This window comes from Leucoraja erinacea, chromosome 23, assembly GCF_028641065.1.
Source record: "Leucoraja erinacea ecotype New England chromosome 23, Leri_hhj_1, whole genome shotgun sequence".
In the NCBI taxonomy this organism is placed as follows: Eukaryota; Metazoa; Chordata; class Chondrichthyes; order Rajiformes; family Rajidae; genus Leucoraja; species Leucoraja erinaceus.
The window spans coordinates 11,488,316-11,511,161 of NC_073399.1; the positions used below are offsets into that span (position 1 = coordinate 11,488,316).

Sequence of the window (22,846 nt, forward strand, 5' to 3'; positions counted from 1 at the left end):
TCATCCCCTCCCCCCTCCATCCCTCCCTCCCTCTACTCTCTCTCCCCTCCCCCTCCCCTCTCCCCCTCCCTCATCCCCTCCATCCTCATCCTCTCCCCCTCCCCTCTCATCCATCCTTTACTTTACTCTCTCCCCTTCGGCACCCCTCTCCTCACCCCTTCACCCCCCTCCCATCTCCCCCTCATCCTTCCTTCCTCTTTTTTTCTTACCCCTTCATCTCCTCTCCCCATCCCTCATCCCCCCCCCCCCCTCACCTTCCTTCCATCCCCTCGCCTCACCCCTTCTCCCCTCTCCTCACCCCCCTCCCTCACCACTCACCCCCTCTCTCCCCTCTTTCTCTCCCCTCCCCTCTTTCTCTATCCTCCCCACCTCCACCCCCTCTCAATTTCCTCCTCACCCCCTCTCTCCTGCACTCCCAGCCTCATCCCCCCACCCCCCCCCCCCCCTTCAACCCCAGACCCAATGCCCTTCTCCCCTCGTTTGTTCCCCACTTTCTCCTGGTCCAGTTTCCCCCCTCTTCGGGAAAAACAACTGTAAATTGTCCCCAGCGTGTACGACAATGCACGCTGTAGGGAGTGATTGTTGGTTGGCATGCACTTGGTGGGCCAAATGGCCTGTTTCCACACTGTACCTAAGTCTAAAGTAAAAGGTGTTACATAAAATATCTGGGAGGAGGAAGATACAAAATGTTGGAGAAACTCAGCGGGTGAAGCAGCATCTATGGAGTGAAGGAATTGGCGACGTTTCGGGTCGGGACCCTTCAGACCTGAAATGTCTCCCAATTCCTTCTCTCCATAAAAGCTGCTTCACCCGCTGAGTTTCTCCAGCGTTTCGTGTCGACCTTCGATTTTACCAGCATCTGCAGTTCTTTCGTAAACACCTGGGAGGAGAGACAGGCGGGGAGGTCTGGTCGGCAAGGGAATGTTTTCAGGTGCAGATGAGCCATAATGTTATGTTTGCATTTGCAATGTTGCATAGTTATAAATCATTACAAGACTTAACAGGATCTGAAATGCATTGAGCTTACTGATACTCCCTTTGATTTCCAAAGATGTACATGAATTAAGTGTAATTAGAAGTCTCCTCTCTGCACCAACCCAGTTGTGGACCACATTGCTTTCAAAGGATCTGCAATTCATCATTTGGGCAAAAAGCTTCAGTTTTAAAAACCATGAACAATGTCAAAAATGAGAAATCAATTATTTTTGTTCTCTCATTACCTTGGATGGACCCATTGATTTAGTCTTTAGGCTTAAGAGAAACAGCTCCTTCGGCCCACCGAGTCCGTGCTCGTCCAGCGATCCCCATACAGTAACGCTGTCTTACACACTAGGAACAATTTACAATTTTACAGATGCCAATTTACCCACTAACCGCTAGGTCTTTGGAGTGTGGGTGGAAACCGAAACACCTGACGATCACAGGGAGAGCGTACAAACCCTGTACAGGCAGCACACAGAGTCAGGATCGAACATGGGTCTGTGGCGCTGTAAGGTAGCAACTGTACCGTTTCGCCATCGTGCCATTTAATTGAAAATTTGCTCTGCATGTCATGACCAGTTTCTTCACTTGAACTTAATCACCATGTGCTACCTGGTCTATGTCAAAATAAAACACGCAGGCTCTTTAACTTTTCATGCTGCCTTTCTTAATACCAGAAACCTCTTTGTACGTAGGTCTTCATATCTCCTGTTGGCTCCATTACTGGCTCAAACCAAGGCACGTGCTGATCTGCCCCCTCCACCTTGTGTTTCCACGCACAATATTCAGCGCTTCCAATGGATTGGAGAATTTGTTCCAGCTTTCCGAATCTCAGGCAGTCAAGTGAATGTTCTAAGTTCCCCGGCAGAATTCTACGATACTTTGAAGGTGAGACGATTTAGTCAAGTAAAGTTGCCCGTAATCTGCCCGTATCTTCTCATGCATTAAGTGCCGTCAGAATCTGAAGGGAAGTTTGTTTTGGTTTAATGCCTGCCAAACGAGTTCCAGACTCAAATGTGAAACTGCAGATAATTTGAGAATAAATTAAAATTGCCACAAAAAAAAAGCTAATTTGTTCAGGAATGTACAGGGCACCTCCCATCCTTGTAGAAGCAAACAACTGCATATGCTGGTTTATAACAAAAATAGACACAAAGTGCTGGAGTAACTTAGCGGGTCAGGCAGCATCTGTGGAAAAAAAAGGTGGGTGACATTTTGGGTCAGGACCTTTCTTCATGCATGTCATAGTTTGCTCAGTAGGACAGTCATACTCGTTTCAAGTGACCGCCGATGATGAGTTTGCTCCCAAGACCCACAGGCTCAAACAAAACTGCTGGTCTACAGAGCCGTTGTCCTCTCCACCCTGTTGTATGGAGCCGAGTCATGGACCACCTACAACAGACACCTGAGAGCCCTGGAACAATACCATCAAAGATCCTTATGAAAGATTCTGAGGATCAGCTGGGAGGACAAACGCACCAACATCAGCGTTTTGGAGGAAACCAACATGACCAGCACCAACTTCGATGGACTGGCCATGTCATCTGCATGTCCAACACAGATCTCTAAAAAGATCCTGTACTCTCAATTGAAGAAAGGTCGGCGAACTCCCGGCAGGCCAAAGAAACGCTTCCAGGACAACATCAAGAACAGTCTGAGGAAATTCCACATCACATCGAACAACTGGGAGCACATTGCACTGGACAGGCGCTCCTGGAGGAAATCCATGCAGGAAGGAGCAGCACGTCACGAAATGGAACTACGCCGTGTCGCAGAGACAAGGCGACAGCACCGTAAGGAGAGGGAGAAGGGGGCTCGACGACTACCAACCAACTCCAGTCTCCACTGCCCACGTTGCATCAAGGTGTGTGGATCGCGGATCAGCCTCTAAAGACATCTGCAGACCCACAAGTAGACGTCCCTATGGAGAGGAGAGGACAGTCATATTTGTTTCGAATGACCGCCGATGATGAGTTTGCTCAGTGTTCTTATTCTTAGATTCAAGAATAAGGAAACAAAGAAATGCAGATGCCGGTTTATACCAAAAAATAGGCACAAAGTTCCCGATTAACTCAGTCGGTTAGGCAACATCTTTGGAGAAAAAGGATGAGTCCCAACCCGAAACATCACCCATCCTTTTTCTCCAGAGATGCTGCCTGACCCGCTGAGTTACTCCAGCACTTTGTGTCTATCAACCACCGACACCTACTGTAGCCAATGTGCGAATATAGCACACACCAAACCATAGATTATTTATTGAAATGGCAGCTGATATCTCAGGCCTACTAGCAAGGGCCTTTGCCAGGAACACTCACAAGCCCTGAATGTATTTTTTTTTAAAAACCATGGCGCTGCAAATCACTAATTAATTACAATATGGTCTGATGAAATGCGTGGATAAAAATAGTTTTTATCATAAAATTAGTAACAGGAACAAACAGTTTGCACTATTCACACAAGTACAGTCCCGCTACACATTTTGCTGTTCCTGGTAATGGCAGCTATCGGAGCTCTTGTCACCATGCAGCCACAGCTACAGTTTGCGGCAATGAATGATCAATCAGTCCAGGAAACTACCAATTCTCAAGAAAACCAAACAATTGATGTTATCCCTTTTGCCGTTCAAAAGCTCTGACATTAGCGTACTTGGATTATCTTCCCCAGCTTAGTTCTTTGCATCACTTCCAAATCCAGGCCAAAATTGGGTGAACGTCACCTCCTATTTTGCTTGGGCAGCTTACAACCCAGCGGTATGAATATTTATTTTTCTAGCTTCAAGTATCCTTTGCATCCCCTCTCTCTCTGTCCCTCCCCCACCCTAGTCATAGCACCAGTTGTACTGTCGTCCTGTTGAGTTCCACTGTCTGCATAACTTATTATCACCTATCCCACAGCCAACAATGGACCATTGTGGGCTCCACATTTCCTCGATTATCGTTGCTTATCTTCCATTCATTTGTTCTAAGTACTGTCTATATCTCTCGTTTCCCTCTCCCCTGATTCTCAGTCTGTAGAAGGGTCCCGACCCGTAACGTCGCCTATTTCTTTTGTCCAGAGATGCTGCCTGACCCGCTGAGTGACTCCAGCTTTTTATGTCTGTCTCCAGTCCAAAGACATTCTTCCTATCAATGGCAAAATCTTATCCTGTTGTGCACACAATCAAACAAATGTCTTCCTGTCACCGTGGCTGTCACATGACAAGTAATATAGCAAAGATGCTTAAATTAACTAGTTTGATGCATGAGCCATTACCACACCAGAGGTTTCTAAACAATGTTCAGTTGCACAAATCACAAAGTGTTGATAAACTAAGTAGAATACATATATCTATTCTAATTATATATCTCAGCATTAAGAAGGGTCCCAACCCCAAACGTTACCTGTCCATGTTCTCCAGAGATGCTGCCTGACCCGGTGAGTTAATTTGTGACCTTCTCTGTTCTAACCAGCTTACAAGGTTCTTGACATCTTCTGCATCTTTAATTAAAGGGTAACTCTTTTAAAAAGGAGGTGAGGAGGATGTTCTTTAGTCAGAGGGTAGTTAATCTGTGGAACTCAATGCCACAGAGTGTTGTGGAGGCCAAGTCAGTGGATATTTTTAAGACAGAGATAGACAAATTCTTGATTAGAATGGGTGTCAAGGGTTATGGGGAGAAGGCAGGAAAATGGGATTAGGTGGCAGAGATCAGCCATGATTGAATTGTGGAGTAGACTCGATGGGCCGAATGGCCTAATTCTACTTGTGAACTTACTACGCATTGAAGGAAAATAAGAGCCATACAGCTCTGCTTGTTCTCTGGAGATTACATTGTAGTTTGATGTAGATACAGCAAAGGGGCCAAGAGTCCTCTGTGTTACTACTACAGGTGCACAACCTTTTATCCGGTGTTCCGGAAACCGTAAAACTCCGAAAACCGGCCATTTTTTCCAGGATGTCGTCTGCACACCAAAGCTCGCGTTTGGCACCAAACTTGACCCGAAACGACCCACGGTCAACCCAGGTCTGTACTACTGTAGCGGCTGCCTCCTCCCCGGAGACCGGGGAGACACTTAAACATCTGTAAATCATTGCTTAAATGTTAGTCAGTTAGTTTGGAGGACTTTTATGTGAAAGGGGGGGGGGGGTTGAAGGGGTAAACTTTAATTCTTAGTCCCCTACCTGGTCGGAGAGGCGGGGAGCGGTCAATGCCTTACCGGGTCGCCGTGCAGTAAGCTCCGCAGCGCTGTGGCTGCCAACTCCCAGCTGGGGCTGCGGGCGGCGCCGGTTGTAGCTCCGACCCCGGCAACTCTACCCCTGGCTGCGAGGCGCTCCAAATCCAGCGCCGCCCGCGACAGGACGCCCGCAGCCCCAGCTCCGCAAATGTTGGGAGTCGGCGGCGTCGCAGCGCTGGGATACCAGCGGGAAGCGGGCAATGCCTTACTGGGTCGCTGTGCGGTAAGCTCCAGGGCGCTGAGGCCGCCTTCTCCCAACGTTCGCGGAGCTGGGGGCTGCGGGCGACGCTGGATTTGGACCGCCTCGCAGCCAGGGGTCGAGTTGCCGGGGTCGGAGCTACAACCGGCGCCGCCTGCGGCCGGACGGAGCCCCCTGCTCCGCGATGTTGGGAGTCGCCGACCAGGTAGGGGACTAAGAATTAAAGTTTACCCCTTCACCCACCCACCCCACCACCACCACATAAAATCCCTCCAAACTAACTGACTAACATTTATGCAATGATTTACAATGATTCCCCGGTCTCCGGGGAGGAGGCAGCCGCTCCAGACTTTTCAAGACGCCCGCGCTACCTACCTAATCTACGCTAAAAATCTTCCATTCGGAAATCCGAAAATGTCCGAAATCCGACAAGTGTCTGGTCCCAAGGCTTTCGGATAAAAGGTTGTGCACCTGTACCACTAGACAAAGGATTTAGATAGTTTTTTAATATCTCATGTTCATAAATTTCTGAATGTGCTAAGTAGCTGATTGCATTGAAATAATGTTTATTTTCTTATAAGCAGGAACACATCATGACGGCAAAGAAGAGAATAGTTTTGGCTTCCTTGTACCTTGGGACAGGACCATTGGAACAGGAGTTGGTGGGTATCATACTACAGAAGTTAATTATTACTTTGTAAATAGACACACAATGCTGGAGTAACTCAGCGGGACAGGCAGCATCTCTGGAGAGAAGGAATGGGTGAGAAGGTTTCGGGTCGGGACCCTTCTTCAGACATGAAACGTCGCCCATTCCTTGTCTCCAGTGAAGCTGCCTGTCCCGCTGAGTTACGCCAACATTTTGTGTCTATCTTCGGTTTTAAACCATCATCTGCAGTTCCTTCTTACACAATTATTACTTTGTATTTGTCAGTTACCAGGAAATTCAGGAATTATATGAAAAAGTATTCAATAAAGTACTGGAATGTAATCATCAAAGGCTGCTAAAGATTGAAAATGGATCCACACATCATGTTGCATTTCAACTGCATAGTTAATATACCTCGCTTAGTTTATAAGGATGTTGGTCTGCTGTCAGTCAGCATTCATGGAGACACAAGGAACTGTAGATGCTGGTTTACTGAAAAAAAGTCACAAAAGTGCATCAAGCAGCATCTCTGGAGAATATTGATATATGACATCATGGTTTAGTTTAGTTTGAAGTTACAGTGTAAAAACAGCTCCTTTGGCCCACCGAGTCTATGCCAATAATCGATCACCCTTGGGTATGTTATCCCACTTTAGCATCTTACACATTAAGTACAATCTACTGAAGCCCATCAACCTAAAAACCTGCACGTCTTTGGAATGTGGGAGAAAACTGGAGCATCTGGAGAAAACTCACACGGTTGTAAGGAGAACGTACAAACTAAGCGCAAACAGTACCCATAGGCAGGATCGAACTTGGGTCTCTGGCGCTGTGAGGCAGCAGGTCTACTGCTGCACCACTGTGCCACCCCAGTCTGAAGAAGTGTCCTGACCTGGGACATCATCTATCCATGTTCTTCACAGATGTTGCTTGACCTGCTGAGTTACTGCAGCATTGTGTGTATACTCTAAATGACCACAAAGTGCTACAATGACCCAGCAGGTCATGCAGCATCGTTTGAGAAAAAGGACGTGTGACATTTTGTGTTGTGACCATTCCTTTTTTAACTCCGTTCATCTGTAATTTCAATTGTGCAGATAATGTTGAGCCACTTTGAACCGTTGCAGTCTGGGTAAAGCTACTCCACAATTCCTTTGGGCTCGGTGGTCAAGGGTGTCGACCAAGAGACAGTGTGATATTGTTATTTGGTTTTCCAAAATTGAGAATTGAAGTTTTAGTTTTAACAGTAATGGTGGAATTGAAATTGTGTGTCAAGTAATTGAAATTTATTCAATGTTTTTAGGTTGATTGTATTGAGGAAACACTGCAAAGATCGCAGGACGAAACCACAATATCAGATCTTAGAGTTGCTGTCCTACTCGACTGCACAAGAGGGTCTAGAGGTCTGTAAATGCTAACTATTGTAACCATTAAATAATTTACCTATTCCTAAAATGTCGAAAATAATTCATTTGAAGCATTAGAGCAGTAAGTTAATTAGTGAAACTTAATTTAGTTTAGTTCAGAGATACAGCGCAGAAAAGGGCCCTTAGGCCCACTGAGTCCACGCCGATCAGTGATCCATGCACACTAGTACTATCCTACACACACTGGGGACAATTTACAATTATACTAAGCTAATTAACCTACAAACCTGTACGTCTTTGGAGTGTGGGAGGAAACCGGAGATTCCAGGGAAACCCCACGCAGGTCACAGGGAGAACGTGCAGACTCCATACAGACAGCACCCGTAGTCAGGTTCGAACCTGGGTCTCTGGCGCCATAAGGTAGCAACTCTACCGCTGCTCCACCCTATTGTAGGAAACTGTCCATTTTATTTTTATTTTGGTGATCAATGTGAAGACAAGTTGTAGATTGTTATGTGTTCATAAATTAATGTGTGATAGGAGCAGAATCAGGCCATTCGGCCCATCGAGTCTAGTCCTCCCTTGGCGGCTGATTCTTGGTCGGTACGGACTCAGTGATCCTCAATTCTCCCTGCTCTGGGCAAGAGACGCTATACGTCTACCGGAGCTATTCCTCTCATGATTTTATACACTATAAGATCGACCCTCATCCTCCTGTGCTCCAAGGAATAGAATCCCAGTCTAATCAACCTCTCCGTGTAGCCCAGACCCTGGAGTCCTGGCAACGTCCTCATAAATATTAATAAACCTAGGAATCTTAATTTGGGCTTTTCCCACAAAAGGACAATAGAAACCATTTACATCCTTTCTCCTCACTGCTTTTGGGATGGGACGCAGGCATGCATTAGACACCCGTTTTCATTTGCATGTGGGGAAATAAAAACGAGGTTAAACAAATATCAGGCATGTCTTATGACATGTATGAAATTTAGCTACAAGACACGATTGACCGGAAAGAAATAAAACTACGAGTGGTGTAGACGGTCAGAACCTTTTCCCCAGGGTGGGAATGTCAAAGACTAGAGGACATAGTCTTAAGGTGAAAGCGGCAAAATTAAAATGATCATTATAAAGTTACAATGTTTTAATACAATTCCAGATTTCAAGTGCGATTGCACATTTACAATTCAAAACATACAATATTTGAGTTTATTTTATCCCGTGTACCGAGGTACAGTGAAAAGATTTTGTTGCGTGCTAACCAGTCAGCAGAAAGGCAACACATGATTACAATCACGTCACCCATAAGGATACATTTGTATTTCTATGCCAGTGAGATTTTGATCAATTTGCATTTATTCAATTAAAATACATTAATTATTGCTGTTATCGGGCAACTGAATCACCCTACCACAACCAGGGAGCAGTGCTGAACTACTATCTACCTCTGGTGACCCTCAGACGATCGGACTCTGCTGGCTTTACCTTGCAGTAAACTTTATTCCCTTATCATGTATCTATACACTGTAAATGGCTCGATTGTAATCATGTTTTGTCTTGCTGCTGACTGGTTAGCATGCAACAAACATTTTTCACTGTATCTCGCTACAGTGGAAAATAAACTAAACTATATTTGCTTTGTGTGAAACTTTAAAAAATTGTGATTGGTTGTCATTCTATTTGTGATTATTGTGATATTCCCTAGGCAAAAAGAACTCTCGGACTATGCTGATTCCATTGCTGAAGAAGTTTCCAAATCAAGTGCGTATCTCTCTATATCACACCCCCGATCTCCGCGGTATTCTCAAACTCCTTGTTCCAGAGCGGTTCAATGAGACAATTGGCCTACAACACATCAAAATCTACCTCTTTGACAATAATGTTATTATTAGTGGGTGAGTATAAAATAATTGAGATTTAAAATAGATTATTTTATAGTTTAATTCAGTTCAGAGATACTGTGTGGAAACAGGCCCTTCGGCCCACCAAGTCCACACCGACCAGCGATCCCCGCACATTAACACTATCCTACATGCACTAAGGAGCATTTACACCACGCCAATTAACCGACAAACCTGTATGTGTTTGGAGTGTGAGAGGAAACCGGAGCACCCGGAGAAAACACACGTGGTCACAGGTAGAATGTGCCATCTCCGTGCAGACAGCAGCCGTACTCAGGATCGAACCCGGGTCCCTGGCGCTATAAGGCAACAACTCTATCGCTGCGTCACTGTGCCGCCCAAATATGTTGTGTTTGTGAATGTAATTAGTGCTGTACAATGGAACTATACATTGAAGATACCTGAATTTGAGGAGCTGATAGGATATTGCATATACTAAAACCTGCCTTTTGTTTTAAACATTCTAGAGCAAATCTCAGTGACTCCTACTTTACAAATCGCCAGGATCGTTACGTTTTACTCCGTGACTGCCATGAGCTAGCAGATTTCTTTGAGGAGCTGGTCAATGCCGTCAGCGATATCTCACTACAGTTGGAGCAGGACGACACAGCAGAGGTGAAACTAGGGATGGTCCATCCATTTACAGGTAGGGTCAATTAACTTTTCCTACAATAAAACTTATCTTGGAGCCTGTACCCCCCTATGGAATTATTTGTGTTGGTTTATTTTTAGCCTGTTTATCAGGATACAGTGAAAAACTTAGTTTTCTTGCTTTCTAGTCAAATCATACTATAAACACAAAATGCTGGAGTAACTCAGCAGGGCAGGCAGCATCTCTGGAGAGAAGAAGTGGATGACGTTTCGGGTCGAGATCCTTCTTCAGACTGAGACTTCAGACTTCAACCCGAAACGTCACCCATTCCTTCTCTCCAGAGATGCTGTCTGTCCCGCGGAGTTACTGCAGCATTTTGTGTCCAAAACCAGCACCAGCAGTTCCTTCCTACACAAATACTGTACGTGAGTGCAATTGCGCTGTGCAAAGCGAAAAATAACGACTATCACACGCAAAAGCCTGCATACAAATTCCATGGATAACATCTTGTTTGATCTATTAACAAAATAAGTTTGTTCAAGTTCACATTTATTGTCACGTGCTCCAATTAAGGTACAGTGATAATTGAGTTGCCATACAGCCATACAAGTAAAAAAAACACAATACACAATAGAATTTAATAAAAGAGTAACTTTTCAAATAACTTTATCAGTAAATTAATTCTGAAAGTCCAAACAGAGTTAGAATGAAATGTTTCCCCTTATTTAATCGCATGCATGTACTGAGTGCCAGTAGTGAAACATACTCTTTCTTTGTTTCACACTGACACCCTGTGGTGAAGGCATGTAAATTGAAGGCTACTTAATGCCATTTCTTTACTGATTTTCATGTGACGCTCGGCAATATTAAATGTTCAAAAGCTATATCTGAGTGGCACTTAAAGTTGAAACATTTTGCAGGACATTTTTATTTTTTATTTAACCTTTATTTAACCAGGAGAAGTCTCATTGAGATTAAAAATCTCTTTTATAAGAGAGTCCTGGCCAAGACAGGCAGCAGCACAGTTCTACAGTTACAGACAATAATTTAAAAACAACAGAGAACATATAAATAGAGTCACAGTCAGAACATCATCAAACAAAGCATGTACAGACAGAAGAGCCCGCTTCAACATCATTAAGAAGGGATTTAAATCTGTTTATAAAGGCTATAAATCCAGTTTGGGAATTCAAATGATGTGCCGCTTCACTAATTTTAGTGCGAGAAATACCTGTGGAATAGGTGACGTTTCAGGTTGTGACCCTTCTTCAGACTCTTCTGAAGAAGCATCTCGACCCTTCTCACAGAGATGCTGTCTGACCCGCTGAGTTACTCCAGTTTTTTGTGTCTATCTTCAGTTTAAACCAGCATCTGCAGTTCCTTCCAACACAATTTTTGAGGAAAACAAGTATTGTATTTGAATGTTATATTGTGCCAACACCCTTGAGGCAACATTTCAAGTTTCTTCATATTTCAATACGAATTCATTAGTGTGACAGCAAATCAAATTGTTCTTTAATTTCCTTGCTGATTTTTGGTCAAAATCTAGTTTGTAGATATTTTATTAAAAAATTGCTTTTATGGATAAATTTCTATTGACATCCTCTACAGATGTATGCCCTCAGGAGATATTGCCTGACCCGCTAAGTTACTGTAGAACATTATGTTCCTATGCAAGATTCCAGCATTTGCAGTTCCTTATTCTCTTAAATGTATGGAAGTGGATTTGCCACATAAGCGATTTGTGAAAATTATAATCGCTTGGTCATACATTTAATAACTAGTTACTGCAGACCATTTATTGTTAATGATAATGTGACCTTTTTCTGGCAGACTAGAGTCCCCCTAGTCCTCACCTTTCACCCCATCAGCCGTTAAATAAGCTCATAAACCGCCACCATTTTCGCCACCTCCAAAGGGATCCCACCACAAGTCACATCTTCCCATTTCCACTACTTTCTGCAGAGACCATTCCCTCCGCAACTCCCTGGTTAACTCATCCCTTCCCACTCAAACCACCCCCTCCCCAGGTACCCTCCCCTGCAACTGCAGGTGATGCAACACCTGTCCCTATACCTCCTCCTTTGACTCTGTCCAGGAACCCCGATACACCTTTCAGGTGGGGCATGGATCACCTCCACTTCCTCCAACCTCATCTGCTGTATCTGTTGTTGACCTGCGTGGGTTTTCTCCAGGAGCTCCAGTTTCCTCCCGCTCTCCAAAGATGTACAGGTTTGCAGGCTGATTGGCTTAGTAAAGTTGCAAATTGTCCCTAGTGTGTGTAGGATAGTGCTAGTGTGCGGGGATTGTTGGTCAGCGCTGGCTCGGTGGGCCGAAGGGCCTGTTTCTGCGCAGTATCTCTAAACTAAACGGGTCCAGCGGAGCAGCCAAACTGATCTAATGATATCGTTCCATCGCTCTGGGAGTTCTGGCACTAGAAGGAAGCTTTCCCTTGTCTCCCACCAAGGCATGCAAAATATTTCTACAACTTTTCATATTTCTCATTAAGTATGTAGAAAAACATTTATCTTGGCTTCATGTCCTTTTTTTTTTTTTTACAAATTTGAGCTTATTTTGTATTTCTTCCTAACTACTCTAAATCTTTCTCGCTATAGTATATTTATAACAAGGCTGCACAGCGGAGCAGCGGTAGAGTTTCTGCCTCAAAGCGTCAGACCCGGGTTTGATCCTGACTACTGGTGCTGTCTGTACAGACTTTGTACGCTCTCCCTGTGACCAGAGTGGGTTTTCTCTGGGTGCTCTGCTTCCCTCTCACATTCCAAAGATGTATAGGTTTGCAGTTGAATTGGCTTCTGTAAATTGTCCCTAGAGTGTAAGATAGGACTAGTGTACGGGGTGAATGTTGGTCGGCGCGGACTCGGTGGGCTGAAGGCCCTGTTTCCTCCCTGTATCTCTGATCTCAACAAAAACTAATCTTCTGCACACACATTAATCTTGAATCCATTTATTTGAATCCATCCTGAACATATTTGTTTTTTTTTTTGTAGAAAATAATGATATTAACTATAAATTAAGGATAAGATCCCAGAATTTGTTTTGACTTTTCAACAAAAGATTGGCAAATATACTGACATTCCTTCAAGGTCTTTGGATTGAAATATTTTAACTTTCCAGTAAAAAGCCCAGTAGTGGAATATTAACCACACCGATTACTGGAGTTCAAGGAAGACAGCTCGGCACCACATCAAGGGTAACTTGGAAAGAATAATAAATCCTAAGATTGTCAGCAATTCTAAGCATGAATTTTTAAAGAGGAATACACTCTACAGTCAGAAACACTGCTTATAACAAATAGCAGGCAGCATTGGAGAACAGATTCATACAACTTAGTGTGTCGGAAGGAACTGCAGATGCTGGATTACACTGAAGATAGACACAAAATGCCGTATTAACTTAACGGAACAGGCGACATCCTTGGATAGAAGGAATGGGTGACGTTTCCGGTCGAGACTCTTCTTCAACTTAGTACAGGATACCACCTTTGATGCTTAGCACTTTTTAAAAACCATTTTATCATGGAATGATTGGAATGTAATTCATAAGAGTGAAGAGTTTTATTGTCATATGTCCCGAAACGGAATACTAGACATTTTAACACAATACCGTAGTGGCACCAGACGAGGTGAATAAACAGTTGCTTTATTCAGGTGTTACATGTAAGTTTGGTCCACTAACATAATTGTCATTGCTGCTGTAGCTGAGTGAGGGTGTTGTCTCGAGCTCAACTACATGTTGACTGCAGATCTCAAGGTGAGATATACTTATGTAGCACGACACTCCCCTTAGCCCCTGACGTCACGTGACAGCCTTCGTAGCTACTGACGAGGGTTCGACCATAAGTGGTCTGTGTATCAGCTGACGCCACAATACTTCATAAGTTCTAGCAGAATTAGGCCATTCGGCTCATCAAGTCTACTCCGCCTTTCTAGCATGGCTGATCTATCTTTCCCATTCAACCCCATTCTCCTGCCTTCTCCCCATAACCTCTGACACTCTTACTAATATTATTATTAAACAGTTAAATTATTCAAGCATTACTCGGGAGTCAACAAAAAGATTCAAAGGCAATGGATTTGGACAGGCATTTATAGTTCTTCATAACATTTTTTTCCCTTTTTTAATTTTTAATTTGTACCATATCTGTATAATAGTAGAATTATGAATTATTGTTGAATATAATCTCAGATCCTGCAGGAATGCAGCTCCACAAACCGTGGGATATCTTTCATTTATTTGTTATCATCATTGCTTTTTGCATCTTTCATTTCTTCTATGTACCTTCTATATCTCTCGTTTCCTTCTCTCCTGACTTTCAGTGTGAAGAAGGTTCTCGACCCAAAAAGTCACCTATTCCTTTGTCTAGGGCTAGAGGTCATAGCTTCAGAATTAAAGGACGTTCCTTTAGGAAGGAGATGAGAAGGAATTTCTTTAGTCAGAGGGTGGTGAATTCGTGGAATTCTTTGCCACAGAAGGCACAGAATGGATATTTTTAAGGAAGAGATAGATGGATTCCTGATTAGTGCAGGTGTGAGGGGTTATGGGGTGAAGGCAGGAGAATGGGGTTAGGATGGAGAGATAGATCAGCCATGACTGAATGGCGGTTGACGATGGGCCGAATGGCCTAATTCTGCACCTATTGCTTATGGCCTTATGACCTTTTCTCCAGAGATGCTGCCTGACCTGCTGAGTTACCCCAGCGTTTTGTGTCTGTCTTTGGTTTCAATGAGAAATAGGGTTTGGGATCAAGGAAAATAGTGATGTGGATGGATTTCTAGGAACACAAACACCTCCATAACGTCAGGGTCGCCTGTATTCCCAAATTTATTTTCTCCTGGCTCAGTCTTCCAGGGACCAATATAGTTAACTTTTTTTTCCTTCCTGTTTTCATAGCTGTGGCAGTTTTCACTGTTTCTTGTTATATTTTACACAGCTTTACTTGAAATTCTGTTTTTCATTTGTCAATGTCCTTCACTGAATCCCTGACCCTTGGGCACACTGTCCATTATCTGACTGCAACATAAGCCTTTCCCTGTGACCTAATACTATATTTACCCTCATGTGCTGGCCTCAATCATTCTGGTTGTCCTCTTCATTTTTTTCTGCCTTATGGTGTATATTATTTCTTAATAAATGTATAAATCAGACAATTTTATTTCCTGTCACATCTTGTCAGTGCAGTTTCCTGAACCACCATGGCCAACTCGTTCTTCATTTTATGCCTTGTTATAATTTAACAGCCTGGTTTTGCAGTGTACTTGCTTCTTTACATAGAGCTCTGTTGAGTTAAGGTCATTCTTTACAGGCTCCTGAACAACTGGGTTCTTAATTAACCCCTTGTGCTTGAGAGTTAATTAAAGTATGTAGTCTAACCTATAAAATAACCCCATAGATGTTCATTGCAGTGATAGGGTTGCGGTTAGGTTTGTGAAGTGTGTTTCAGCAGCCTGATAGTTGACGGGAAGATAGAAGCTTCCCCCACCCGTATCTTTCAGTCTGAAGGAGGGTTCCGACCCAAAACGTCACCTTTCCATGTATCCAGCGTGGTGAAACTGGCGAGAACTAAGGCGGACCACAAATGGGATACTTTGTAACTGTTATGTGCCTGTTATGTGGCGACTATTTGTATACCGTGTGCATGCAAAACACTGACGTGGCACTAAATCATCATTCATATCCAGAGATGCTGCCTGAACCGCTGAGTTACTCCAGCATTTTGTGTCTAACTTTGGTTTAAACCAGCATCTGAAGTTCCTTCCTACACAAGCTGATCTTGATCCTGGAGGTAACAGTTCTCCCGATAAAAGCCCAGTCAGGGTAGTATTGGTCTTTGATAATATTTGATGGTGTTTTGCACTTTCTGTAGATTGCTTCGATGGTGGGACGGTTCATACCCGTAGATAGACACAAAATGCTGGAGAGAAGGAATGGGTGATGTTTCGGGTCGAGACCCTTCTTCAGACCCGTGGTGGACCGGGCACTTTCGGCAACCTCCTTTGTTCTTGGGCATTCGAGTTACCAAGCCAGGCGGCAATGCAACCAGTCAGCATACTCTCCACTGTGCATCTGTAGAAGTTAGACTGAGTATTTAGCAACGTGACAAACCTTCTCAAACCTTCCACCTTTTTTTCCAAAAGTTAGATATACTGGAATATTATGAATATTATACTGGGATATTTCACTATGAAGAACAGAGAGTGTTGGATTCACTCGGTGGGTCAGGCAGCATCTCTGATGGATAGGTTTAGGCAACGCTTCAGGCCGGGACCCTCCAGACTGAATGTGAGATCTGCGACTTTTGGTGCCTTATTTTTTAACTTCTCACTAATGCTTATTTTGGGGGCAACATATCAGCAGGGATAGACGATTAGTGAACCAGCAATCAGGAGAACTTCTGGTCAACATCTGATGGACAAAGCTGTAATTAGTTCGCACTGAAAGGGCCAGTGTTGAGGCTTTATCAACTTGCAATAAGAGACAAGAATGGATTGTATCCCAAGTTTCCTGAGAGCATGAAGGGAGATGGGAAAGCAGGTTGTGAGGAAGACGGAGTCTGCAGGGAGATGTAGAAAGGTGAAGTTGGGGGTTATGGGCTGAAGGCAGGAGAATGGGGTTAGGAGGGAGAGATAGACCAGCCATGATTGAATGGCAGAGTAGATTTGATGGGCCGAATGGCCTAATTCTCCTATCACTTATGACCTTATGAAGTGTGTGAGGAAAATATTGGTGGGTGAAGTGTAATGTGTAGGTGCAGGCCACTGGAAATGGCTTGGATGGGGCATCTTGGTCAGCAGGGACGAGTTGGGCAGAAGGGCATGTTTCCGTGACTCTACCGTTGAAATTGTTTTTCAGGCAGTCGAAGAGATTTCTGTGCGGCAGCAAACAAGAGGATCATGTCTGTGGTGCACGAGGCAAGACGCAAGCAGCAACTCGCAAACCAACTAATGGGCTTGGCCGAGAGTCCTTCTGGGGAAGAGTCGGCGCTTGATAGAAACGTGAGGCAGGCGGACACGTGGATTTACCCACTGATACAAATGAAGCCTTTCCAAATAGAAATAGATGAGCAAGTGACTGAGGTTTTGATGACAGAAGCTGATGAGGATTCCAGGATATACTTGACTTCAGGTTACTTCAACCTCACTCAAGCCTACATGGATCTGATTTTGGGAACCAGCGCAGACTACCAGATATTGTTAGCCTCACCGGAGGTGAATGGTTTCCTCGGTGCTAAGGGTGTGGCAGGGGCCATTCCCTCAGCCTATGTTTACATTGCCAGGCAGTTTTACAGCAGGTTGTGTCAGGGTGGACTGCAAGATAGAATAATGTTACACGAATACTTCAGGAAAGGGTGGACTTTCCATGCAAAAGGTACGTGGTAGCTTTTTGTGTAAAATTGGTTATGGTTTAAAAGTTGGGTGTGAAAATAAATATTTTCAAAATATCAACATTTTCTTAACTGAAGGGGTATTTCTGATCTGATTGTACGAAGGCAATCCTTATTCTGTTAAAGAGGAACAGATTGGGTAGATGCACAGAGTGGTTGAATCGAGAACCAGAGGACATAAGTTTAAGATGAAGGGGAAAAGATTTAATAGGAATCAGAGGGGTGACCTTTTTACGCAAAGGGTGGTGGGTGTATGGAACAAGCTGCCAGAGTAGGTAGCTGAGACAATAGGTGCAGGAGTAGGCCATTCGGCCCTTCGAGCCAGCACCGCCATTCAATGTGATCATGGCTGATCATCCCTAATCAGTACCCCATTCCTGCCTTCTCCCCATATCCCCTGACTGTATTTTTAAGAGCCCTATCTAGCTCTCTCTTGAAAGCATCCAGAGAACCTGCTTCCACCGCCCTCTGAGGCAGAGAATTCCACAGACTCACCACTCTGTGAGAAAAAGTGTTTCCTCGTCTTCGTTCTAAACGGCTTACTCCTTATTCTTAAACTGTGTCCCCTGGTTCTGGACTCCCCCAACATCGGGAACATGTTTCCTGCCTCTAGTGTGTCCAAACCCTTAACAATCTTATATGTTTCAATGAGATCCCCTCCCATCCTTCTAAACTCCAGAGTGTACAAGCCCAGCTGCTCCATTCTCTCAGCATATGACAGTCCCGCCATCCCGGGAATTAACCTTGTAAACCTACCTGCACTCCCTCAATAGCAAGAATGTCTTTCCTCAAATTAGGGAATCAAAACTGCACATAATACTCCAGGTGTGGTCTCACTCGGGCTCTGTACAACTGCAGAAGGACCTCTTTGCTCTTATATTCGATTCCTCTTGTTATAAAGGCCAACATGCCATTCGCTTTCTTCACTGCCGCTGTACCTGCAAGGTAGGGACAGGCTGAGGCAGGGACTATTCCAACATTTAAGAAACTGTTAGACAGGTACTGGATAGGACGGGTTTGGAGGGATATGGGCTGAACACAGGCAGATGGGACTAGTGTAGCTGGGACATTTTGGCTGGTGTGGGCAAGTTAGGCCAAAGTGCCTGTTCCCACACTGGGTGAGATGAAAAACACTCGTGACCCAATGAGTTACTCCAGCACTTTGTGTTTTGCTTGGGGAGGAGAGGGGTTGTTTCATCAGAAATCCATTTGTCTTTGTTCATTACACGATAAAACACATTTTATACAACAGTGTGAAACACAAAGTGCTGGAGGAACGTAGTCAACTCAACTCAGTGGAGGTAGTGCTGGTGGACATCTGAAATACCACTTGTCCATCTCTCCACCACCTCCACTGCCTGACCCGCTCTTTTGCTCACTATTCCGGTTTCAGCAACGTCTTGTGGCTCTGGACAACATTGCCGTGTGCCATTGATTTTACATAATAGGTTATTTTAGATTCATTTTATCTGAATGCTGTATCTGCGACTGCATTAAGACATGGTGGCACAGCGGTAGAGTTGCTGCCTTACTGCGCTGATAGCGCCAGAGACCCGGGTTTGATCCCCACAACGGGTGCTGTCTGTATGGAGTTTGTCCGTTCTCCCCGTGGGTTTTCTCTGAGATCTTCGGTTTACCCCCCCCACTCCAAAGATGTACATTGGCTTGATAGAAATGTAAAATTGTTCCTCGTGTGTGTGTTAATGTACGGAGATCGCTGGGCCTGTTTCCTCGCTGTATCTCTAAACTAAACTATCTTACTATGCTGTGAGTCTGTGTAATATTGGCTAAAAGACTCGGTGCAAAGCAGTTTATCATTTAAAACAGTGTGATTCAACATTAGTTCCAGAATATTTTTCGGTGAAGCATAAAATTGGCAAAACCCTGGAGTGTCTCTCAGATCTAAATCAAACGTGTTTCTGTTTTTGGAAGCTGGTCAGAGGGATCAGCAGAGAGCTGGTGCCCAGGGCTCTGTCTACAAATGTCCAGAATTGATGGGAGAAACCTTCCCTCTGACGATTATTGTTTTTGACCACAGAGAGCATGAGAGCATTAAGCCGATGCACACTGATCTTCCATCGTGATTATTGTCTGAAGATAGACACAAAGAGCTGGAGTAACTCAGCAGGTAATCTCTGGAGAAAGGGAATAGGTGACATCTTGAGTCGAGACCCTTCTTCAGACTGAGAGTCGGAGGGATTTTTGTCTGTTTTCCTCTTTACACTGTACTGCTCCTACAACATTTTGAGAAGCATCCCAGTTTATCCATGTTTGGATCAGAAATTCACTGGCAAAGAATCTTCAGTCCCGAAGTCTTTCCAATTTCTGCTGGTGCAGAGTGATAGCTAATAAATGCTCTTACCTGTGAGTCAGTAGTTATGTCCCAATTCAGAAGGTTGAGATTTAGATTAGTTTAGAGATACAGCGCGGAAACCTAATAACATGTATAATCTGATTATTTTGAGGAGAATGAGCTAAGTATGGACAGTCAGCATGACTTTGTCCATGTAGGTTATGACTTACAAACTTGATTGAGTGTTTTGAGGAGGTGACAAAGGTGATCGAAGGTGAGTGTAGGGCGGGGGGACCTTGTCTACATGGCATTTATTAAGACATTTCGTAAATTCTGTGGGTTGATTTCTTGACAACAACAAAATAGGTGGTTGCAGACAGTGAGGAAGGCTGTCAAAGTATACAGTGGAATATAGATTTTGTGGAGCAATGGCAGGAAGTTTAATCTGAGCACGTCTGAGATGTTGCACTTTGGGTGGTCGAATGGATGGGGGAAAACGTACACTTAATTTCAAGACCTTTAAAAGCATTAAGATTGAAAATGGCAGCATAAGTAGATAAACTGGTAAAGAAGGCACATGGTATGGTTGGGGCATTGAGTATCCGAATGAGGAAGTCATGATGTAGCTTTATAGGAATTTAGTTAGGCTACCAATACAGTATTGTGTGCTGTTCTGGTGTCCGAAAGATGTGGAGGCTTTGGCGAGGCTGAGAAGAATGCGGCCTGGATTAGAGGCTTTTCGCAAGAAAGAGAGATTGGACAAACGTGGATTGTTTTCTCTGGAATGTCTGTGTCTGAGGGGAGACCTGATAGAAGTATATAACATTTTCAGAGGCATAGATGGTGTTGACAGTCAGGACCTTATCCCCAGGGTGGGAATGTCAGACTAGAGGGCAGAGCTTCAAGATGAATGGAGCAATGTTTAAAGGAGATGTGTGGGGCAGGTTTTTTTTTACACAGATGGTGGTGGGTGCCTGGAACTCACTGCCAGGGTGGTGGAGGCAGATACGATGGTGACATTTAAGAGGCTTTTAGATCAGCACATGGATATATAGGGTAGGATGGATGTGGACCATGTGCAGACAGAGGAGATGAGCTTAACGGCACTGCATGAAGCCCAGGCATTCTGGGTTGAATGCTCTTCTACATTCTATGTTTTAGCTGCTTGTGCATTTTCTGCGTACAAATTGGTTGCTATGTTTCTTCAGAAACCATTGGTTGCGAACCCCTGACATTCCACTTCAAAAGTAATCCCTTTATTTATACATTGTGTGACCACATTTAATTTGGAAAGGCAAGAATCTTATGGTGTACTTTGAAAACAGCTTTACGTGAATCTAAGTAATTTAATCCATTCAATGAATTGCACGAAGTTTCTTTTTTTCTCAGTAAACAGTTCTCTTCCTGGCATTAGGGAACGATATTCCAGTAAAAGTGTGTATGACCCAATGTGACCTTGTTTAAAATGCCTGCTAACTTGCATCATGTGCAGGGCAAGGTTTGGGGACCGAGCTTTGGTGTCTATTGATCAGATATCACCAGAACCAGGATGATGGCGCAGCGGTAGAGTTGCTGCCTTACAATGCCAGAGACCCAGGTTCGATCCCAACTACGGGTGCTGTCTGTGCGGAGTTTGTACGTTCTCCCTGTGTCCGCGCGGGTTTCTTCGGGGTGCTCCAGTTTCCTCCCACATCCCAAAGACGTACAGGTTTGTAGGTTAAGTGGCTTGGATAAAATTGTATCATTGTCGCCAGGATAGTGCTAGTGTACAGGGATTGCTGGTCGGCATGGACCCGGTGGGCCGAATGGTCTGTGTCCACACTGAATCTCTAAACTGTAAAGACCAAAACCGCACTCCTGGGGGAGATAAGTAACTGGAATACAAGTAGGTACAGCCAATGGCATGTTTGGTTGGCAAAGCAGACGGCTCAACTCTTCGTTGTTTCCATGGTCTTCTGACAGAGAATGCTTTGTTGAGAGATCTTCAGAACCAGTGCATGCCAGATGGTTGGCAGGGCTTAAAGAGAATTTGAGTAGGAAGACACTGCAGATGTTGTTTTAAACAAGGGCCCTGACCCGAAACGTCATTGATCCATGATTTCCAGAGAGGCTGCCTGACCCGCTGAGTTATTCCACCATTGTGTCTTTGGTAAGCGGCCGTGGCTGTCGGTGGAGACACAAGGGACTGCAAATGCTGGAATGCGAGCAAAAGCCAAACAATTGGAGGAACTCTGACCCAGGAAGAAGGGTCAATGTTTCAGCTCAAAACCCTCGGGCGCCGAGAAAAAATAGGGACCACATTGAACACTTTGTCGCCGCCCTATACGTGTGACTCTTTGCTCACATTATACGCAAAACAAAGAATTTTACTGTGTCATCTCACATGTGATAAACAGTCAATCAATCTGGACATAGGGAAAGAAAATGGATGACGATGCCATTTGACCCTACTGGTGGTGTTTTGTGGAGATTTGAAACCAATAATTGAGCTATGGTTTTGTAACTAAAGCAAAGCACCGTTAAAATCTACACGAAAACCCCATCTCTGCTGTACTGTTTGTGCTGTTGCTTAGTACCAACCGCTTGTAATAAAAACAGAAAAAGCTCCAAACAGAACGTCAGGTAGCCTCTAGGAAAAGTGAAAACTCTTCAGGGTTGTTTCAGGACGAAAACCCTTCATGATTTCCACCACTTTTCAAGAGTTTCACCTCCCTCACCCTCATAACCTTCAGCATTTCCTCCGTGGCCAAAGACAGACACAAAAAGCTGGAGTAACTCAGTGGGTCAGGCAGCATCTCTGGAGAGAAGGAATGGCTAGCGTTTTGGGTCTAGAACCATCACCCATTCCTTCTCTCCAGAGGTGCTGCCTGACCCACTGAGCTAATCCAGCATTTTGTGTCTACGGTGTAAACCAGCATCTGCAGTTCCTTGCTACTCATTTCCTCCCTAACTCCCTAGCTATGCGTCGGCAATGGCAGAGGATGCAACATCTGTCCTTTCAGGGACCCAAACAGTCCGCCAGCAGGTCACTCGCACCTCATCTAATGAAGAGTACAGCATTCATTGCTCACAGTGTGGGCTCCAGTGGACTTGGAGCAGCAACATCAGTAATATGACCAATTGGCAGTGTCTGCCAATGCCCACAGCCTCATCTGGGCATTAGAAGAATTCTCCTTTTGTTTTCACATTTCTCAATGGCTTTGACCACCATTTCACAGCCTTTATCGTTTTATCGTGCTTCTCTGTAACT

The 22,846-nt window shown here is 44.3% G+C and overlaps 1 protein-coding gene across 3 annotated transcripts in view; it reads left to right on the forward strand.

Moving 5' to 3' along the window:
* LOC129708238 (CDP-diacylglycerol--glycerol-3-phosphate 3-phosphatidyltransferase, mitochondrial) overlaps positions 1–22,846 on the forward strand; it is a 30,604-nt gene that overhangs the window by 815 nt on the left and 6,943 nt on the right. For 2 of the 3 annotated variants that reach the window (XM_055653872.1, XM_055653871.1), the window contains exons 2-7: positions 1,677–1,869; positions 5,974–6,054; positions 7,345–7,444; positions 9,114–9,303; positions 9,777–9,955; positions 16,772–17,287. In XM_055653872.1, the coding sequence (XP_055509847.1) occupies positions 1,677–1,869; positions 5,974–6,054; positions 7,345–7,444; positions 9,114–9,303; positions 9,777–9,955; positions 16,772–17,287 (1,259 nt within the window). The remainder of the gene's footprint in view (positions 1–1,676; positions 1,870–5,973; positions 6,055–7,344; positions 7,445–9,113; positions 9,304–9,776; positions 9,956–16,771; positions 17,288–22,846) is intronic. The other variant, XM_055653873.1, reaches the window with a different exon arrangement.